The sequence below is a fragment of the Antedon bifida genome, chromosome 4, assembly GCF_963402885.1.
Source record: "Antedon bifida chromosome 4, ecAntBifi1.1, whole genome shotgun sequence".
NCBI classification, from domain to species: Eukaryota; Metazoa; Echinodermata; class Crinoidea; order Comatulida; family Antedonidae; genus Antedon; species Antedon bifida.
Genome location: NC_136229.1, coordinates 26,820,300 through 26,839,264, shown reverse-complemented (window position 1 = coordinate 26,839,264; position 18,965 = coordinate 26,820,300). Strand labels below are relative to the sequence as shown.

The 18,965-nt window shown below is 32.8% G+C and overlaps 2 protein-coding genes across 2 annotated transcripts in view; one reads left to right on the top strand and one right to left on the bottom strand.

Annotated features, from left to right (window-relative positions):
* The window catches only part of LOC144839861 (epidermal retinol dehydrogenase 2-like), a 52,253-nt gene that overhangs the window by 29,510 nt on the left and 3,778 nt on the right, over nucleotides 1-18,965 (bottom strand). The window lies entirely within an intron of this gene.
* LOC144839806 (partner of bursicon-like) lies at nucleotides 1,163-16,968 on the top strand. Its single transcript, XM_078695305.1, has 2 exons — nucleotides 1,163-1,625; nucleotides 14,733-16,968. The coding sequence occupies exons 1-2, from the start codon at nucleotides 1,371-1,373 to the stop codon at nucleotides 14,880-14,882; spliced, it is 405 nt and encodes a 134-aa protein (XP_078551431.1). The 5' UTR covers nucleotides 1,163-1,370; the 3' UTR covers nucleotides 14,883-16,968.

Genomic DNA, 18,965 nt, shown 5'->3' with positions numbered 1-18,965 from the left:
GGTCGCCCGGGTCGTTGGGGTCGTCCAATTCGAGGTCGTCGCTTTCTACACACCCCAAGTTGTATGGCACGTGCCGGAACAGAACACTATTAAGTATCACAGTTATTAGCAAAATAGCTAATAAAAGGCCTATCATCAATGTTAGTACGAGGTCGTAATTTTAACAAGGGTCCACCAGGTAGGGTGTGCAAGGGAAGTAGAGCTACTGATCTAATGGCGCCTTTCCGGCGTGTATCGTCAGTGAAGTACGTTACTTTAATAAGCAGCTGGCCTAGATTAAATTACTTTGTTATTCAACAAACAATTAAGACAGGATTCTTTTTTGACACAAACAAAAAGCATGACAAATTAGTTGTGCAATGCCTGATGTACAAAAATCGTTAACAATTAAGTTATAACATATCGGTCGCTTGCTGACAGCTAGCGTTGTCACAGAAAACCGGATTCCTTGCCGGGTGAATCCCGCTGACGCTAACAAAACGATAGAACACCAAATTAACCAAATGTAATATATAACGGTTTTAATTAAGATTTCTTCTTCTATTAATACTACTAATTTAGAAATCTACCCATTGACGTCATCGTGCGTTTGGTAAAACGAAGTTTTTCTCCTAACGTATCGGATTGGTGTTCGGAATACATGTTGCTTGGGGGGATATACGGTTTTGGAAAACAATATTTTAGTAGATAGAATCTGATTAACTTGATTAGAAACTTTGTTTTGACATATTATTTCATTTAATTCAAAATTCAAACAACCTACTTTGTGTTGCTTTCTAGTAATTAAAATTTAGTGGCCTTATATATTGTCATTCATTTTTATAACACGCCGGGTTTGGATTGAAAGTTGTAAAATTTACGTCACCGAGAATTATGAATTTTACATTCAATAATACCTTTCAAGATCGAATAAAAAATATCTTTTATTTTAATACGATTAGTACGGTGGAACAATGTTCAATTGGCACTGACTATTTAAAATTAAATCATAATAGCCATAGTAATACACAGTAATTGCTTGCGGTTTTATACGAGATACTATCCCTCATGAATATTCATAGAAAAGTTTTTATTGGTTATTAATGAAGTGCGCCCTCGATTACTTAAAAGAACGACTCGTCGATTTCAGTGCCTATTAATTGCGACACTTTGTCTCGAGTGGGTCAAACGCTCAAGTCAAGCAGTTTACTTACTACAATAATCGGTTCTGTGTTTTTGAAGCCGGATACAAGTTGTACGCAAGCATCATTCGATTCAATGAATTTATTCATCAAACTGTACAAAAGCACGAGATAGATAATATTGCCGTTTGATATTTTTACTAACTAAAAAACTGTTTATCAGGTATTTTGTATATTCCTGGAGAAAAAATGAGTTATATGCACTCAGTAGGGTTGATTTTGGTTTACGCAATATGTTTTGTGCTCTCAAAAGGTGCCTCACAATCACGGCGACACCCGCAATGTCAGGCAGTGACAACAGTTATCAAAATTTCTCAAGAGGTTTATGAACAGGATACAAAGAGGACTATGTTCTGTCGCGGAAGTGCAAATGTAACGTCGTGTGAAGGTACATGTAAATCGCGGATGATTCCAAAAGTGTCAAGCCCGCTTGGATTTACAAAGGTAAGATATCACACACCGAATAGTACTTTTTTTAAACAATTGTTATTTTGCTAATAGGCCAATGACTGGTTTAAGTAAGCACTTCCAACTATTAACAGACTTCTCTGATATTAAACGACATCATTCAATTATGCACCACTTGTCAGTAACATGGTTCAATTTAGATATTATATGTCTACACTCCCTGGTTAAAAGTAATTTAATTAAGTTAATACAATTGCTAACCAAACAATCGTGGTACTTTGGCGGAACTCCCTACACTGCAATTAGTTCTACTAAACAGTTCTTCACAATTTTTCCTCCACTGCAACAACATCTTCCCAGTAATGAGGCACTGTCGAATTCATTGAATATTGGTGTACAAACATGTATGTAAAACATATGGAACTGACTAATGCCTGAATTTTAAACACCAGCACTTTATAGGAGTCAATAATTCCAATGCAACATATTCTTCAGTGTTCAGTTAGTAGTAGTCTGAAATGAGTTTTTAATTATCTTCCCACACATCAACACTAACTATTGGCACCAACTTCTAACTTTTCACGACTCTTGGCAAGCTTAACAGACAGTAGGTGGATAAACACTTTCCGCCGTTAAAATTAGAAATAAAACATGGCGAAAATTATAAATACAATGTATTCATTGATGTTTGTGGAGATATTTTTATCTCGTTTCGAGAGCCGATTTAATGAGAGATTTCCCTAATGCATCATGCGATTACTTCCTCTTATTATCCCTCGGGGACACCATCGAGTTATCTTAGAAAAAAAAGTTCCGTAGATATAGTGTTAGTTCTCCCGTTCTTTCTTAAAACTGCAGCCAAAATGCATGACAGTTGCGTATATATCTGAAAAAGTTGATCTACGAAATGTGATTTGATAAAAGAAACAATCATATTATAGATTGTATAATTTATTTAATCGTTAAATGTCGTATTGTCCATTTTGTTTAGTATATCAACAGACATATTCACTATCCTTGCAAAATCCATGACATAAGGTCCACACATGTTTACCATGTAAATGTTGTAAGAACAATGTGAAATGTGACGCTAATGTTCAGTCTAATAATTTATAATAATAGTTTTTTTACAGATAAACTGCATAATTATACAGACAAAATTATAATAGTTTTTCTTTTGCAATCTACTGTACGAGAATCGGCTAAACTCTGTAACTGTCTACAAAATCGTATTTTACTACAATTTCTAGTTACACACTTTAATTAACATTTTACACAGTGTGTGTGCTGTGTGTCTGCTTGTTTAATATAAAAAATGATAGAATGAAAGATAGAGTGCATTTTATCTAGGTTTTGGTGTCTAGAACCAAAAGCCGTTTCCAACTCCAGTTTGACTGTTTTCCCACAATTCAGCTTGGTCGTACTGGTGCGACCCAAATGCAGCCTAACCCATGTGGATTTATTTAGCTTAACAGTAGGCCTAATCGATTACATTATAAATCATGTGTTTATAATCACATTTAAACATAAGTATTTAGAATGTTGATCTTAGTTTAAACGTTCGGCAATGACCCTCTGACAGCCACACCACTGGTAGGTCTAAACAGCGTAATTGTTTCCAAATATAAAACATTTTTATTTTAAAAAAATTTGTAGATATTCTGCTAGAAAAAAATTGTATAATTATTAAATGTGTCGAAAGTTTTAAACTTTTTAAAATGGTAAAACTATTCTCAAAAAATTTCATCTGGTTTCAAATGGATATTAAATAAATCAATGTTAACTTTGCGTGATCAAGGCTACTGAAAGTAGCTGAAACGTAGCAAGTAAGTACTTGTCAACTGGTTTAACCAAAAAGTTAACATTGATTTATTTAATATTGGTAAAAACATTACATTGTTGCTTCGGAATAGTTTAAACAATATCCCATCGAACCGGAAACTTTAAATAGTTTTTATTAACATTACCTTGACAACCACTGCTGGTTCTTACGCAGCAACTCTAGTTAAAACTTAAACTTTATACGCATGTGTGTTGGAGAAACACAGTGAGCGACAGGCGTGTGTGAACAGTCATAAAGAAAGATGAAATACTCCTACTAATAACTAATACTACTCCTTGTGAACAGACATTTCATCTCATCTCATTTCATTATTGCTGACAGAAAACATAGTGCGCAAACATCCATATCCATCGTGTTTTTGTTTGTCTTTAAAAATAACTTTCACAAGAATGTAATTTTTGTTTTCGAGAGGAAATGTACAGTGTGAATAACCCTTTCATCTTCCTCAATCGTTGGTTTATATCCGGGCAAGTTCTCCAAGCGTGCCTATTTAGCACGCTCTCTCATGTAATTATAACGCCTGAATGAGTAATAACACACAGGTTGAGAATTCGGTATTCTATCAATATCTCACTGATTCGATTTCCCGACGTAATTATTGACTTTATCCTATGCGGATTTAAATTAAAGCAGACATGAAGTTTATACTATTTCGATTTAGAGAATGAATACCTATCTCGTCTGTGTCATCAATATCCTAATTACTAAAGATTCAATCGTGATAATTGTTGTAAGGCTCAAAATAACTCAATTAATTAGTTGTTGCTTAAAATAAAATCTATTACGAGAAAAGTGAGTCAGGTTAAGAGTTTAACGACATTTACAAGTATACGCCCCTTGGAAAATTAATTTGGATTAAATTATCGTATTGCATTCCGAAAGTAAAATAAATTGTATTTTAAATGAAAATCATTTTACAACACCAATCGACATAGGTCTAAATAACACTTTTTAAATCATTAAATAATGTAAATGTGAAATATAAATTAAATCCTTTGATTTTAATTACACTTATTCACATTAAATCAAACGATAATTTTATTCTGTAAATTCTGTTTCAAATTTTGGACCATTTTAAATCGTTTTTAACAGTATTTTAACTTGGCAATTTGATGTACAGTATATCTTTTCATTGTTTTAACTATACGAAGAAAAGTTAATTTCCATTTTAAATGGACCGATACATTTTCTTGAATCTCAACATTATAGTATGGAAATATTTGCAATTTGGATAATCATTTTATTTAATCATCAATTTCTGTCTTTTGTGATTACATTTATCCATATCCATACTGATTTTTAAAGTGGATCACAGAAACATATTGTACATAAACAAATTCAAAGAAAATACAAAAAATGAAACAATTGAAATGTCTTATGAAAGTCATTTTTTTAAAACATTTGATTAGAAAAACCGAACCGATTTGCGGAAAATTCAAGAGCTTATAACATGATGATTATAATTATATGAAATTATTTTACGATACAAATTTGTAAAAAATACAAAATATTTAATAATTAAAATGTGTTATAAAAGTATAATTATATTATTTATTTTCAAAAGACAATTCATTGATGGGAACAACCAAACTAGTTTGCGGAAAATTCAAGAGCTTAAGCTCTTGAATTTTCCGCAAACTATATATATATATATTATGGTTAAAACGGTTAAATATCAAATTTATTAGCTTACGAGATCTATATAAATCTTTATGAGAACTACATGTCAAATTAAGAAAAAAACACTTTCTGTAGTTCGTTTTGTTTCCGACTTCCAGCTTCCTGCCCTCATCTTGTGGGTCAAATTAGATAATGATAAGATGAGAACTTTAATCAGTAAAAGATCTTCAATGAATCGTTAAAAGTCAATAAAAACCCAGATTTATCTTGTAAATGCTTCATGGAAGCTGACGGAGATAAGAACAACCGGAAAAGTAGGCCTTACAATTAGTTACCGTGGTTTATCTTAAACCTCTTTTAGGCCACTCATTTTTTTTATTGTGAAACAAAACAAATTATATTGTTTTTTTCGGTAAAATCATTTTAAAAATAGCAACATGACCTAAATTACCTTCATGTTTGCATCAATAAATTGGGTTTTTTTTCAAAATAAATAAAAATAGTCAAACGGAATAGATAATTTTGTTCGTGTTGGGCAATAATCTTGTCATTACAAACTCGACTTGAGTCGAATATGAAAGCAAGCGTCGACTTCTTTTTATTTGTTGCGACATTTTAATAATTCGTTATCGTTACCATTTAAAAGTGTTTTTTTTTAAATGATAGCAAGAATGCCACCCAAATGAGATTATTTCGAAAAAGATATTTCCTTAAAAGTTCAATGTTTATGAATTTGGGTTAGTAACTTGGAAATACATGTTGCTAACAAGGTGCGTAGATTAACCACAGTTTCTACTTATCTGAACAATACGTATGTTTTCTGTGTTTTTTAACTTTCTCTGTTAATTTGGATTTTGATCACGGAAACTTGGAAAAATGATTACGACAAACTGACTATTCATTGTAACTTCTCAAAGTGTGTCAATGTTTAATCATATCAGATTACCTCAGTAATAATTGTGATATGTTTTAGTAACAGCTAGAGGACAGATGAACTCCTTTACCTACACCTTCACATAATAGTCGGTGTGTGACATATTACCGCAACTCACAGATTTCCGACTGTCAGGGCTAGGTCTTTAGTTACCGCTTTACCTTAGGCTAGTATTTCGTCACTTCCTACAGTAGTTCTATATCGTCACATGGTTATGATCTTTCTGTATTATATATCATCCGGGTTGTTTTTATAGTTAAATTTGAATAATCACATTTACATTATCAACCGTTAAAAAATACAAATTACAATGTATTGTAATTTTTTTCGATTCTAAATTTAATATTATGTAACAGAGATACTGGCTCGCTTCTTTTGATTAAATTTTAAGAAAACAGAAAGATCATAAAACAATACAATATATACTGTGGGTCTAATATAGCGATTAGTAGTTTGTTCTCGTACTGTAGTAGCCTAGATTGTAGTAATATGAGAAGTCTAGAAATTAATCAATGATTGTATGGAATCGTGATTGAATAATTATTACGCGAGTAAGCTGTGCGCACGCATTACATATTTTGCGTTTGAATGCGCATTTGAAATTTAATAAGCTATACGGTATCATTATATATACCTGATATTGTACATTTATTCTCATTTTTGTTTTGTCGGTAATCTATGACACCAGCCTGGATATATACCCAATCCCACGAGACATTTACGTTTTTGATCACTTGTTATTAGATACAGGTATGCATATAATTTAAAAATAAGATTTAAATAGACCTTAAAATAATTTTCCCAACGGAAAGACACATTATAATTAATCGAAATTTACACAAAATAACTTTACCCACAAGTGAACTTTTTGTTATTATACAACAATTCCAATACCTCAAAATAAACATTAAGGGAAATAATTTAGATTAAAAACAAAATTAGATTAAGAAGCTAAAGGTTGCTGAAGATGAAAGAATAAGCCTAGCTAAATATTCATTTTTTTATAGGTAGGCCTAAGTTGCGCAAAGAATTACGTATTTATAACATGAACGGTATTCTGAACATTCCATTTTGGTATCACTTATCTAAATGCCTGTCTAGATATTCACCTGAGGTTTGAAAAAAGTATATACATTAATCCACGTTATTAAGATTATACGAGTATAGCTATGTTGGCATGCTCTTCCTCTATCGAAGTTAAATACAGCCAATCCTTCTATTTAACGTGTTCTACGTGTGTGGTCAACATTGCATCTGAAATATCGGAGTACTATCGGAGTTAAACCAGAGTTGCCGAAATTTAACAGATCATAACTTGGATATGATTCGGATCAGCTTAACTCTGATGAACACTATAGTATGTACGGTGAATTCCGGAAAGAAAGTTATGCCAATGCATTTCCAGTGTACGAATTCGGACTGTTCTTGTGGTAAACATTCACGGATATCGTGGTGGTTAATTAATGGTAGCAGAACTTTTAAGTAACAAACTATTATTTCTTGGTTGTCTCTTTCTTTAAAATTACGCGATAGGTCTAAAAGTATGAGTTTAACACTTTAATCGTTTCGGAAATATAGGATTTGTATTTGTCGTCAATCTTTAGCATTCTTCGTATAACTGCAGTTAAATTGAGTAAACTCTAAAATTAATTTAGCCAATAAACTTTAGACATCCTTCCTAATTTGGTGGTTAAATATATCTGTGGTTTTAAGTTATTTTTAAACTCATATTGTTGGTCAGACAATTTGAAACCAATCAGATGCAGTAATTATATTAGTAAATATACTTCGAACAAACAAATTTAGGAGTTCAATCTGATCGTTCTATCTAAAATACAAGTGAAATTGCAAAATATGAATTATAAATCTTAACACTTCTATACCAATATCTCGGAAACATCAGTTTGCAGTTTAATACCTCGTTCATGATTGACGGCATTTTTAAAAGCATCTATTTCAAACTTGTACAAATTCTTTTCTTTAAATCCAAGATTGCACTTGCTAATTAGACCCTGACAGAAAGATTACCTTATCATTTCGTTTGATAAGTAGAGCGGCGTGCCAAATTCGTACTAAAATAACTTCAGGAAATGAATTGGTCAATTTAAAAATAAACTTATTTTTATTAAACTTATTTTATAAATAATTTAAATATTATGTCTGATAGTGATAATTCATTAAGTATAATTTTAGATGTTTACAAGAAAACGTTATTCTATGCTCGTCAAGATATAGCAAATACATCAAACAAAGTATTTGGCGTGCAAATACTGATAATATGACACGCACGCGTACAAATACCGACAATGGTACGCGCGTCAACTACTGTATGTGTTAAACATATATTATATTCAACGGACCACCAAACGTTAATGTGAGCATCCAGGCATCTCAATTATCATATTTATATATCAATTTCATGTGTATTTTTATCCAAATGTGTAAACCTAAAGGCATTTATACTATCGGATTTTATTTCTCTGTCAGATCCACTTAAACTGTTTAAAAGCAAAACATCTAGCATGCCGGTTATTCGTATACCACCAGAGGTTGATGATCCATTTAGAACGATTTAATTCTAAAAAAGAATGATTTAATTCCTTAAAAAAATAAAGTTGATATCACATTTTAAGTGACTTAGGCCAACAGTACAGTATATATAACATTGACAATATCAACTCAACAGTAATCATTAATAAAAGCTGGTTAAGTGGTTAGTTTAAACTTAATATAATACAAAATGGAAGATCTAGATTTTAAACAGAATTCTAAATATCAAAGTTAATCTAACTGATTTATTCTTCTAAAGCAATTCATCTCATCATTCAAACAACAAACATGTTTATTGTAGATCCGATAATTCTATGTCTTTATGGAGACTACAACCTAGCCTGGAAGTTTAAATGAGCAGATTAAACCCCCCACCCCCCAAAAAAATCTTCTAATCGACTTTTGATGCATCGGTTTAGTATGGTTTCAACGTTTAGACAAACATCGGTAATTTACTAAATTTGTACACGCCCGCCTATAAATTCGGCTCTGTGCAAGTGGACTGAACTATGGTTTTCTTTCTAGAAATCTTAACATTGTGTGTTTGTTCAATTTGTAAGATGTAACAGCCGTATTGTAAATATCCCTCGGCGTATATCGGTATTATGTGGCATATATGTGTATTGCCACTACGGGGGTTATTGTAGATTTTCGGACTTCCCTTCTCAAATGAACAAACTCAATTTTCCACATCATCATTGACTTTACGTAGACAGAAATATATGCTGTACAGTACGCGCGAGTTCAAACGTTGTTGAAATAGCAATTTGTACGCGCGCGTGCAAAAGTTGGCGATGGTATCATCTTACGCGCGCGTTCAAACGTTGGCGATATGATATATATTTTGTTCGCGCGCGTTCCCACGTTCTACACACACAACATTCTACTTGAATGGTGAAACAACATTTCCAATTACTTTAAAATGTTACAATAAATAATGAGATAAATAGGATTGGCGTTTTTATGAAACTGCATCTTTTACATCTATATGAAATTACATCCAGTGTAATTATGTTAAAGGTTTTGATCACTATCAATTGGGCCGTTCCATGAGAACATTTTAAATAATCTATCTTTAGTTTTTAAACGAGGTTAATAAATACAATATACGACCCTGGCCACACAATTTTTTAGACATCAAGCTGATTTAAAGGTACGCGATTCCTTTTTAAGGCAATACTTTATCATACGAACCAAGCTCCAGGGCAGCCCGAAGCATTTCGTCCTGCGGGGAGCTCAGGGTGTTGGACCCGCCAGTATAATTGACGGTGGCTAGAAATAGAACCGCAAATGTTTACTTTTCTAATTTTTCCCAGTGGGACACAAAGAGGATGATTACATCTCATTGTTTCTGCTATCAACATTATATGGCCTCTCTCACTACCCGACATAATTTAATATAATATCTTTATATAGATTATTCTGTGTATCATCTTTTCTGCTGAACTTCAGCTAGTTAAACCCGGTTAGCCCGTCTACCGTCTGATGCCGTCAGCACGGCTCTTTTGCTGACGATATGCAATAAAGTTACCATTGAAAATCTATTTACGTTTAATGTTTAATGCTATTTCTAAATTAAAGTGTCTTCATCTGTGTAATACTCGGACAGAGATGTAGGCCAACTATAAGTGGTGTTCAGACAATGACGCACGTTTGATGTTTTTACGCCTGAAGTCAAAATAATGTTTTCGTTTCCTGTTTGATTCTTTCTGTGAATCTTTCACAATATTCTGATGTAGCAAAACAACGCTTCTTCTTTCACGAGTTTCACATTATCGTTTGCAAAGCACAACATGTTTTCTGTACTTGCATTTTTTTGTATAAAAACAAACAAGTAGTTTATAAAAACAAATAACATAACATATTAAACGTTATAATAGCCACAGTTCGCAGCACAAATAATGTTTATGAGTTAATGTGGAAGAATGGGTTGTTATATTTAAAAGAGGACAGCAACCAATAAAACATTCTCCTAATTCAACAAACTAATACAACTTCTATTCACTAATCTGCTGTTCCAAATTGATTCAGAATGTTTAGTTTGAGGTTAGGCCACTCATAAAGGCAGCACTCGGGGTTTTGGGAACGGAGAAGAGGGTGCACAATGTTGGCCTTTGAACGTCCAACAGTCCTTCACCACTTTCGCGTTGCACACCAAAAATGAACCAAACAGATGAACGTCCAATAGAAAAATGTAATAATATAGTCAAGACAAGAACTAAATAGTACTGAACGGCAGCGTCAGACAAAATTCCATGAGGTAAAGATAAACTCAGGTGTGTTATAATAATATAGGCCTTCTGTAGCATGCATTATTTAAAGTTGAAAGGGTCAAATTTGCATTCTTTTTTCTAAGGCAGTGATTTCAATGTAATCATGTACTTTCTATCATAATAAAACATTAGTGATGTGTGGATAAGCTGTGTACCCAGGCCAATGGCACAACCATCTGAGAACAGGTGTTTTCCTTGTGCGGCAAAGTTAAACAGTTTGTTAGTAGCATTGTTCCAGAGTTCGGCAGGATTTAGAGTCGGCTATGAATCGAGATACAGTGCTAAGTAGACCGTGTTATTATGTTTAAAATCTATAAGAACTTAGTATTTCAGATTATTCAGTAATAAATCTTAAGATATGGCTTACTTAGAATTATAATCCTTGACACAATTTAAGATGCGGTCATTTATTTCCAGACAATTTATATTTAAATGAAATGTAATGCTGTTCTATTTATTATTAAAGATATTGTCCCCCAAAAACATGAAAAATGAAGATTAATAAAAAAAAATAGAATAAAAAAGCAATTTCGCATTTAATCATTTTTGTAGAAAAACTAACAAAACAACATTTTTTTTCACTTATAAAAAGACAAAAATTAACGGTTATATTCAGCCAAACCCAATTGACTTCCAGTCAATATGACTATTTTTTTTTTGCTTTTTTTTTGTATAATAAAATTTTATCATATTTATTCAGAAGTTCATTTAATTTTTCTAAAAAAAAAGTTTTCTAACATGGTAAGTGTAATTTCTTTTCCAAGTTGACACTAATGTGAAGACGAGGTGTGCGTGCAGAAGAACATGTTTACCACATTTTTATCAAACGACTTTTTAATGTGAATGTTTTATTTAATGTATTAGTCACATTAACATGACCTACATTCAGTGCCCACCCACAGTATTAAGAAATAGATAGAGTCGGCATTATACGTTTCTGGAAATGAAGACCTCTATGCCTATCTTCATTGAGTCATTACGATAAACATTTAAAACCGGCATCAATGAAAAGAAATTTGATAACGTTAAATGAAATTGAATGCCTTTTTACACATCTACAATTGTTTTTGAGTTAAAAAAATAAATATATTTACGGAAGCAAGAACAGACAATTTACACAAAATTAAGTTTATGTTTTTAAACTTTAAAGTTGGAAAACTTTAAAGCAAACACAAATATGTTTGAATAAAAAAAACCAACGGAACTCAAAATGTTAACATGCTCTGTTTAAAAATGTTTTAAATAAGTTAGAAACTAAACTAAAATGTTTTCTTGAAACTTTAAACAAGCCACTATTAAACAATTTAATTTGAAAACAAAGCAACCTATAAACAACCAACCAGGCTAATCAAGCTAACATCAAAGCAAGCAAACTAAAAAAAGTCAGTTAACAGCAAAACCAGTAAGTTAACTAAGCAAGCAAGCAGGTTAAGCAATTAAGCAACTAAGCAAGCAAGCAGGATAAGCAAGCAAACAGGCTAAGAAAGCCAGCTAACAGCAAAAAAGGTAAGCTATCTAAGCAAGCAAGCAGGATTTATAAGCAAGTAACTAAACAAGCAAGCAAGCAGGTTAAGCAACCAAACTAAACAATTGTAGGCCTATGCTAACAGCAAAGCGAGTAAGCATGGCTAAGCCATAAAGCTAAATTTCCAAAAAGCAAACTAAGCAAGCAAGCAAACAAGATAACAACCAAGCAAAACTTCAAAATGCTATGTTAGAAAGTTTAAAATTGAGGCTAGAATTGTCAATTTACATGGCTCACAAGCAACAAAGAAAACGACCTTTGTGTTCTTCAAAACATAGAGTGTGTGCCAAGTGTAGATCTGTATCTGACACCTGTATTGTTGATTAGCCTCGAGGTATTCAGTTATCTTGATGGAACATCCAGCGTTTCCACTTCTCTAGTTAATTGAAAAGATTAGTTCGAAGCAAACGTAATAATTCCAAGAATCTCATTGCAAATCTTCATCAACACGTTTAAATACAGAAAGCTTAAAAGTTGTCAATTTCAAAACGGTTTATTAATACTGAATTTATATTTGACAAGCAAATCGGAAATATGTTTTCAAAAGGAAACATGGTTGTAACACGTATAAACTAAACCTATACACATGTTTACATTATTGGTTTAGTAAACCATAAAATAAATCCTACAAATTTTACTTTAACGTCTAGACCAAGACAATACACAAATGTTCAATGCTACGCTGTTTCAATCTTACTTATCTTTGTATTTTTAGTATAATTCTTTAGATTTTTCCTTCACATTTTCAGTCTTATTTTAGTTTGAGTATTATAAGTAAACAAATGTAAACAAAAGAAGACATTCCTTAAAAAATATGTAAACTAAAATCGATTGGTTTGCAATTTTAACAAAATTATTATATCATTTTCTCGAAAAAATATCCTTTTTAATTTGAATTCGATCAAGTGATTGTTTACGTATCAGATCATCTTCTTATCCAATTAATATTAGCGATTCTCCTGAAAGCGTTGTTTATTAGATTCCTCAGTTTCTAGCGCACTCAACTGGCGCCGTTCTGAACAGTTCATCCATTTTGAGAGGTTGTTAGGAGTTCGACTCAGGTTCAAGAACACTGTTCAGACTATATTGGTTCAGTAATCAATAAAGCAAGTCTCACTTTATGATTACAACCGTGTATGATTTATGAAAACATTATGCAAATCTATTTTTTTTAATAAATACAAATATATCAATGTGATGTCGTTCCGAGACAAATTACAGAATTATGATTATACATTAAAGATTTATTGTTTCATCGCAAATGATGAAATTCTCCATAACTAAACCAGATCCTTCAATGTGCATTTATTAAATATATTATATTAGTACCGAATTTATTTCATCGTTTTCTACACTAAACCAGATTCTCAACGGGTTACGAGGTTTTCATTATGAAAAATCGTGTTGTTTAGTGTGAATATGACGTTGTGTCAGGAGTATATCATAATTCTGTGTGCATAACTAAATATGAAGTACATTTACACGTACGTAGTAATAGTAACGTAGGTTTAATTTTAGACAAATATTCCATATTCGTATACAATAGTTATAGGCCTAATATGGTATCCTTATAATAAATATCATACGTAATAAATGAACACTCCACACTTTTATTAGCTATTCAATAATCGTAAAGCTTAAATTCAGACTAGATCATTGCCCTTTAGGCCAAACTACAGTATACCTTATACATACATCCAGGACACTGGTCGAAACAGCACGATCTGTGGATATTACTAATTCTTTTAAGTTTTATTATAATCAAGAAGTCGTTTTCCAGTGATGCATTTGACGTCATAGCAATATAAATTACATTAATGACCTTGTGCTCCATTAAATGTTATAAGTTGAGTGTTAAATTGACTTTAGTGAAAATTAAATTAGTTGAGACAATTATTTTCCAAAGAATGTGACGTCACATACAAACGCGTCAGTGGACACGGAAGACACTGTTCGATGCGCGCATTTTATTTGCTGATGACTGTAACGCTATCAGAACGCTTGCTCAAATAATACACGCGCGCGTTCAGATTGTAAAGTTCTACGCACACGTTCACATGAATACAGTAAATTGTGCAATTTTTGTATTTGGCCTACTATGAAAGAAATTGTGTGGGAAACAATTTGTTTATATTAACACATGTAACTAATAGGAAAAGACGTGTTACGCTATTCAAGGTTGCGTTCATACGTACTGACTCATATATGAACAGTTAAGATCCTGTTATTGGATTTCATGTGAATTTTATTTTTGAATGACGTAACGCATGAATCATCTTGTAGGAATCGGACATTTGTTTTGGTTACGTCTGTTTGCCAGTCGGGACACCAAGTGAAACCCATGAGAATTGTAGTTATTATACATGACTTCATTTAATTTGTTATTTATATTTTACAGGTGTGCAAATGTTGTCGTGAAAACAGGCTGAGGATAAAAAAGGTTGAACTTCGGAAATGCTACACAGAAGACAAGGTACTCATTCCGAATGAAAGATACACAGTGGACATCCGGGAACCAGAATCGTGTTCCTGCTCAACGTGTGGATGAAGTTTGTTGACTTGGTTCAATTATTTATTTTGAAGTGTACAGTATTGCAATTCTATCGATTCTAACTCGATGCATTTTCCTACGGACGAATAGGCAAATACGTGTCTGTCTGCGAATAGACAACGCCAGTGTCTCCAAGGAGAGAGGCTAGCCTTTGGTTACAAACGATGATGTCATTATCAACTATAATGCACATTATAGATGTACTCGAATCGAATCTCTTCGTGAGCGCAGTGACCGATTCGTAAACTTGAATACTTGAAGAGTTAATCTTACGTGATGTAAATGAACTTGTTACAAAGTTAAACATTTTTATGCTAGTGTTTCACACTGTCATCAATCAAGTATAAGTAGAGAAAATGGGTTAATCAAGATATCTATGAATATTTTCGCTATGTATACGCACGTCATTCGAATTAATGTTTTGATGTTGCTATGACGACATGTCATTAGAAGCTTTGATAAAGATTAATGGTGATTGGACCAAATAATGATAATTATGGTGATCGGTCAAATATATAAGAGAAAAAAAGAACAGTTTTATTTTGAAATAATTATTGTATTTATATATATAAAGCACAGTTCTAAAATTAAAAATTAAATTTATTTGTACAGCGCAAAAAAGTAAAATAAGTTTACCGTATGTATTCATATTTAAGAAACATTGTTGATAGCAGGAAGATATGCGTTGCGGTATGGGGGTTCTACGTCATACATGGCAATAACAAATTGACGCGCGCGTAAAAATGCTGGTGTATTATGCCAGCGTTTGTACGCGCGCGTCAAGACCAAATCTCTCCGTGTACATGTAGCCTACAATTGACGCGTGCGTACAAATGCGTCATGACTATATCTCAATGTAGCATACGCTTTACGCGCGCGTACAGTTGCTTATATGCCTATATTATGCCAGCGTTTGTAAACGCGCGTCTAGTCTATGTATCTCTGTTATATCATCCAGGGTCATATCTAGCATCCAGGGTGGTCATAATTATCCATGAATTGTATTACGGTCCAGTACCCCCAGCTGATCCGATATTATCGCACCTTGAATGTTACCAATCTCTGACGTAACGGATATTAATTACCGGTCATCGTATTGTCAGGTATAATTGTAAAGCCTTAAAAATAACAAAATCCAGAAGCTATTGTGATAACTAGACGTGAATCATTTTACAGTCTGACAAGTTCATTACCAAGATGAAAGTATTATGAGTAGACCTATGTTATGTTTATGTCATACAGTATAATGTTTTTAATCCTCGTACTGATAATTAAAGACATTTTCCTAATTGGTTACCATTTTAAGTAAAATCTCTTCACATAATACTACCGTACCGTATAATATGGTACGCTCTAACGTGTGTCAATAGGACGGAACGTTAGAAAGTATCCTGTGCTCTACCCTTAAAAACGTTAGTTGATGCATCATAAAGCTTGGTTCCCACTAGGACGCAACGCAAGGAAGCAGACGCAATGCAAGCAAGTTGACCAATCACACGCAACTCTTCGAATAATGCAACGCTTGAGATTGGTCAAATCACTTTGCCTTGCGTTACGTCCTTGCGTTGCGTCCTAGTGGGAACCAAGCTTAAAGCGCATTACACAAGGCACAGGTCTGTGTGAGCAGTGTTGAATAGCTTGCCCTTTCTACAAATGTTGATATTTCAAATTGGGTTCAGGCGTGAAATGTAAAGGCTCACTAGCCTAATGTTGGTGCAATTTGTTTATAGCTTTAAGTACACGCATATACCTATGCTTAGCGTTTGATTTCGTTAAACCTTTGCCTGAATTTAAACGTGTTTACATACACGATATTGATCTGATTGAAGTATTGGAATTAAAGAACAGTCTGTTTTTCATACCACCTGAGAAGGAGCCGTATGAAATAAGCATCGTACATGTCTCAGTGATGACGTCACTGACGTTTAAGCTTGGTTCCCACTTGAAAGAAACGCAATGACGACGTAAGCGCATGTTTTTGCGAGGTAGGAACCAAGCTTAAACGTCAGTGACGTCATCACAAAGACCTGTACGATTAGGTACCGTGTTCTGTTTTCATACGCTCGAGCACGGAGAACGCGTATCTGTTGGGTGCATTTAGTGGTTCCCACTAGGACGCACCGCGCAACACATCGCAAGTAATTTGACCAATCACAAGATCACGGATCATCCGGACTGTTTCGTATTGGTAAAAGTACTTGCGTTCAAGTAGGAACCAAGCCTAACTGACGAAATAGAAACTAAAACGTGCTTAAGTAATATTATTATGAATCGATAGTTCGATCGTTTCATGGGACTATGTAAACCGATGCATATATTAATTTACGTTGAGTTGTAAATATGAAGTTATATTGCCAAATGGCTACTTCGAAATTGTCATTCCGTTTTCAATTATATTTTGTCTTTAATAAAACATAAATATTTAATTTACAAAATATTCTTTAGTAGTTTTTTAGTGTTGTTTTATTCTTTTGGCTATGAGTGAGAGTTTGTAGTTATCACCTTTAATATGTTTGTGACAATCGCTATAAAACATGATGAGTACTGATGTCTAATGATCCGTAGAAATCTTTGTTTTCAACGTGAAGCTAAAGGTCCGTATAAAACTTATAAAGACGTGGATGTAGGATAAAATTACAAAACTATATGAAACACACAATACAACCATATTTTAATAGAGAAGCACTAGAATGTGTTTATATCAAAACACAAACAACATCATCTAATCTCTAGTAATAAAACCTACATTAAACCAGTTGGTAATAAACATACTTGCGATTACAAGTGGGATGAAAGATGCTTAAGATGACTAGAAACAAGCAACATTAGAAAACATTACCAAATAAATGATAACAGCAAAACCAGAGGCGACAGAGATATATGACAAACTAAGTCCTAAAAATTAAATCGAAGTTTCCTCTAAAATATGAACCAAAACAAACTCAAACTGTTCAAGTAATGAACATACTGTGAACATAAATCTCCACTAAAGCAAAGGTAAGTTAAATTTCATTCATTATTTTTACAGACTAAATCGTTTTTGATAATATTATCACTCATCATATAGCTATACAACTACTGGTACTACATTCTTTTTCATAAAGCCAGTTATTTTATAGGCCTATTGCTATTTTTATATTTTAGTGTTGTTTTATTGAACAAAGATACTGAGATATAAACACCCAACCATTACCATTTAACAAAACGGTATCACTGTGATAGCACTAGTTGCAATCCGTCATGCGTGATTAATTAATGAATGACGTAATAAAAATGGGCATATTGAGGAGGAATATTTTAACTAATGGTTCACTGAGTCTTGCTAATGTAACAAGCTAGATATGTTGTAAATAAAGTACGAATGAGTTTAGATGATTGTCGTTGTCAGAAGATTATTGAATGAACGACATCATATCACTACTCTCAGTGTCAATCTATGGTCTGTAATGTAAACATCGTATTATTCTAAAAACATTATTTAGTTTAGTTATTACATTCGTCTCAGTTCATTACTCCGAATGACGCAACAACTAAACTTCAAATAAACCCAAACTTATCAAATTAAGCTATCTCTTATTTCCGTCTCACTGTAATTGATTAATATTGATTAGGGTTCGAGTTATTGGTAATCAAATTAAGCCCGTCGTAAACACCAACTTAAGTTGCCAATCGAGAATGACTCACAAATTGCAAAACAAAATAATGATAATGAACTAAAGTATTATTTGCATTTATATTGCTCATTACTCAAAATAAATAAGACAATGAATTCGAATCAACAGATTAATTAATACCAAAATACTTTCTAAAAAGTACATTGTCCTCATGAAAAGTTATGAATAGGCCATTTTAATCCATCACCTAATAGTTATTCTAAAACAACTTTGGAACATTGGATGATTAACTGTTTAGTTTGTCTTTTTTATCAGCGAAATTATTATTTTTGTTTTACAGAAGTCAATAATTCCAAGTTTGATTTATTCGTCTTATCAACACATCTTTATATGTTTGTATCCTTCCTCACCGGTTGGAGCTTGTGCATCCATACGCACTCTTTGTATAGATTCAAGCGCGCCTATA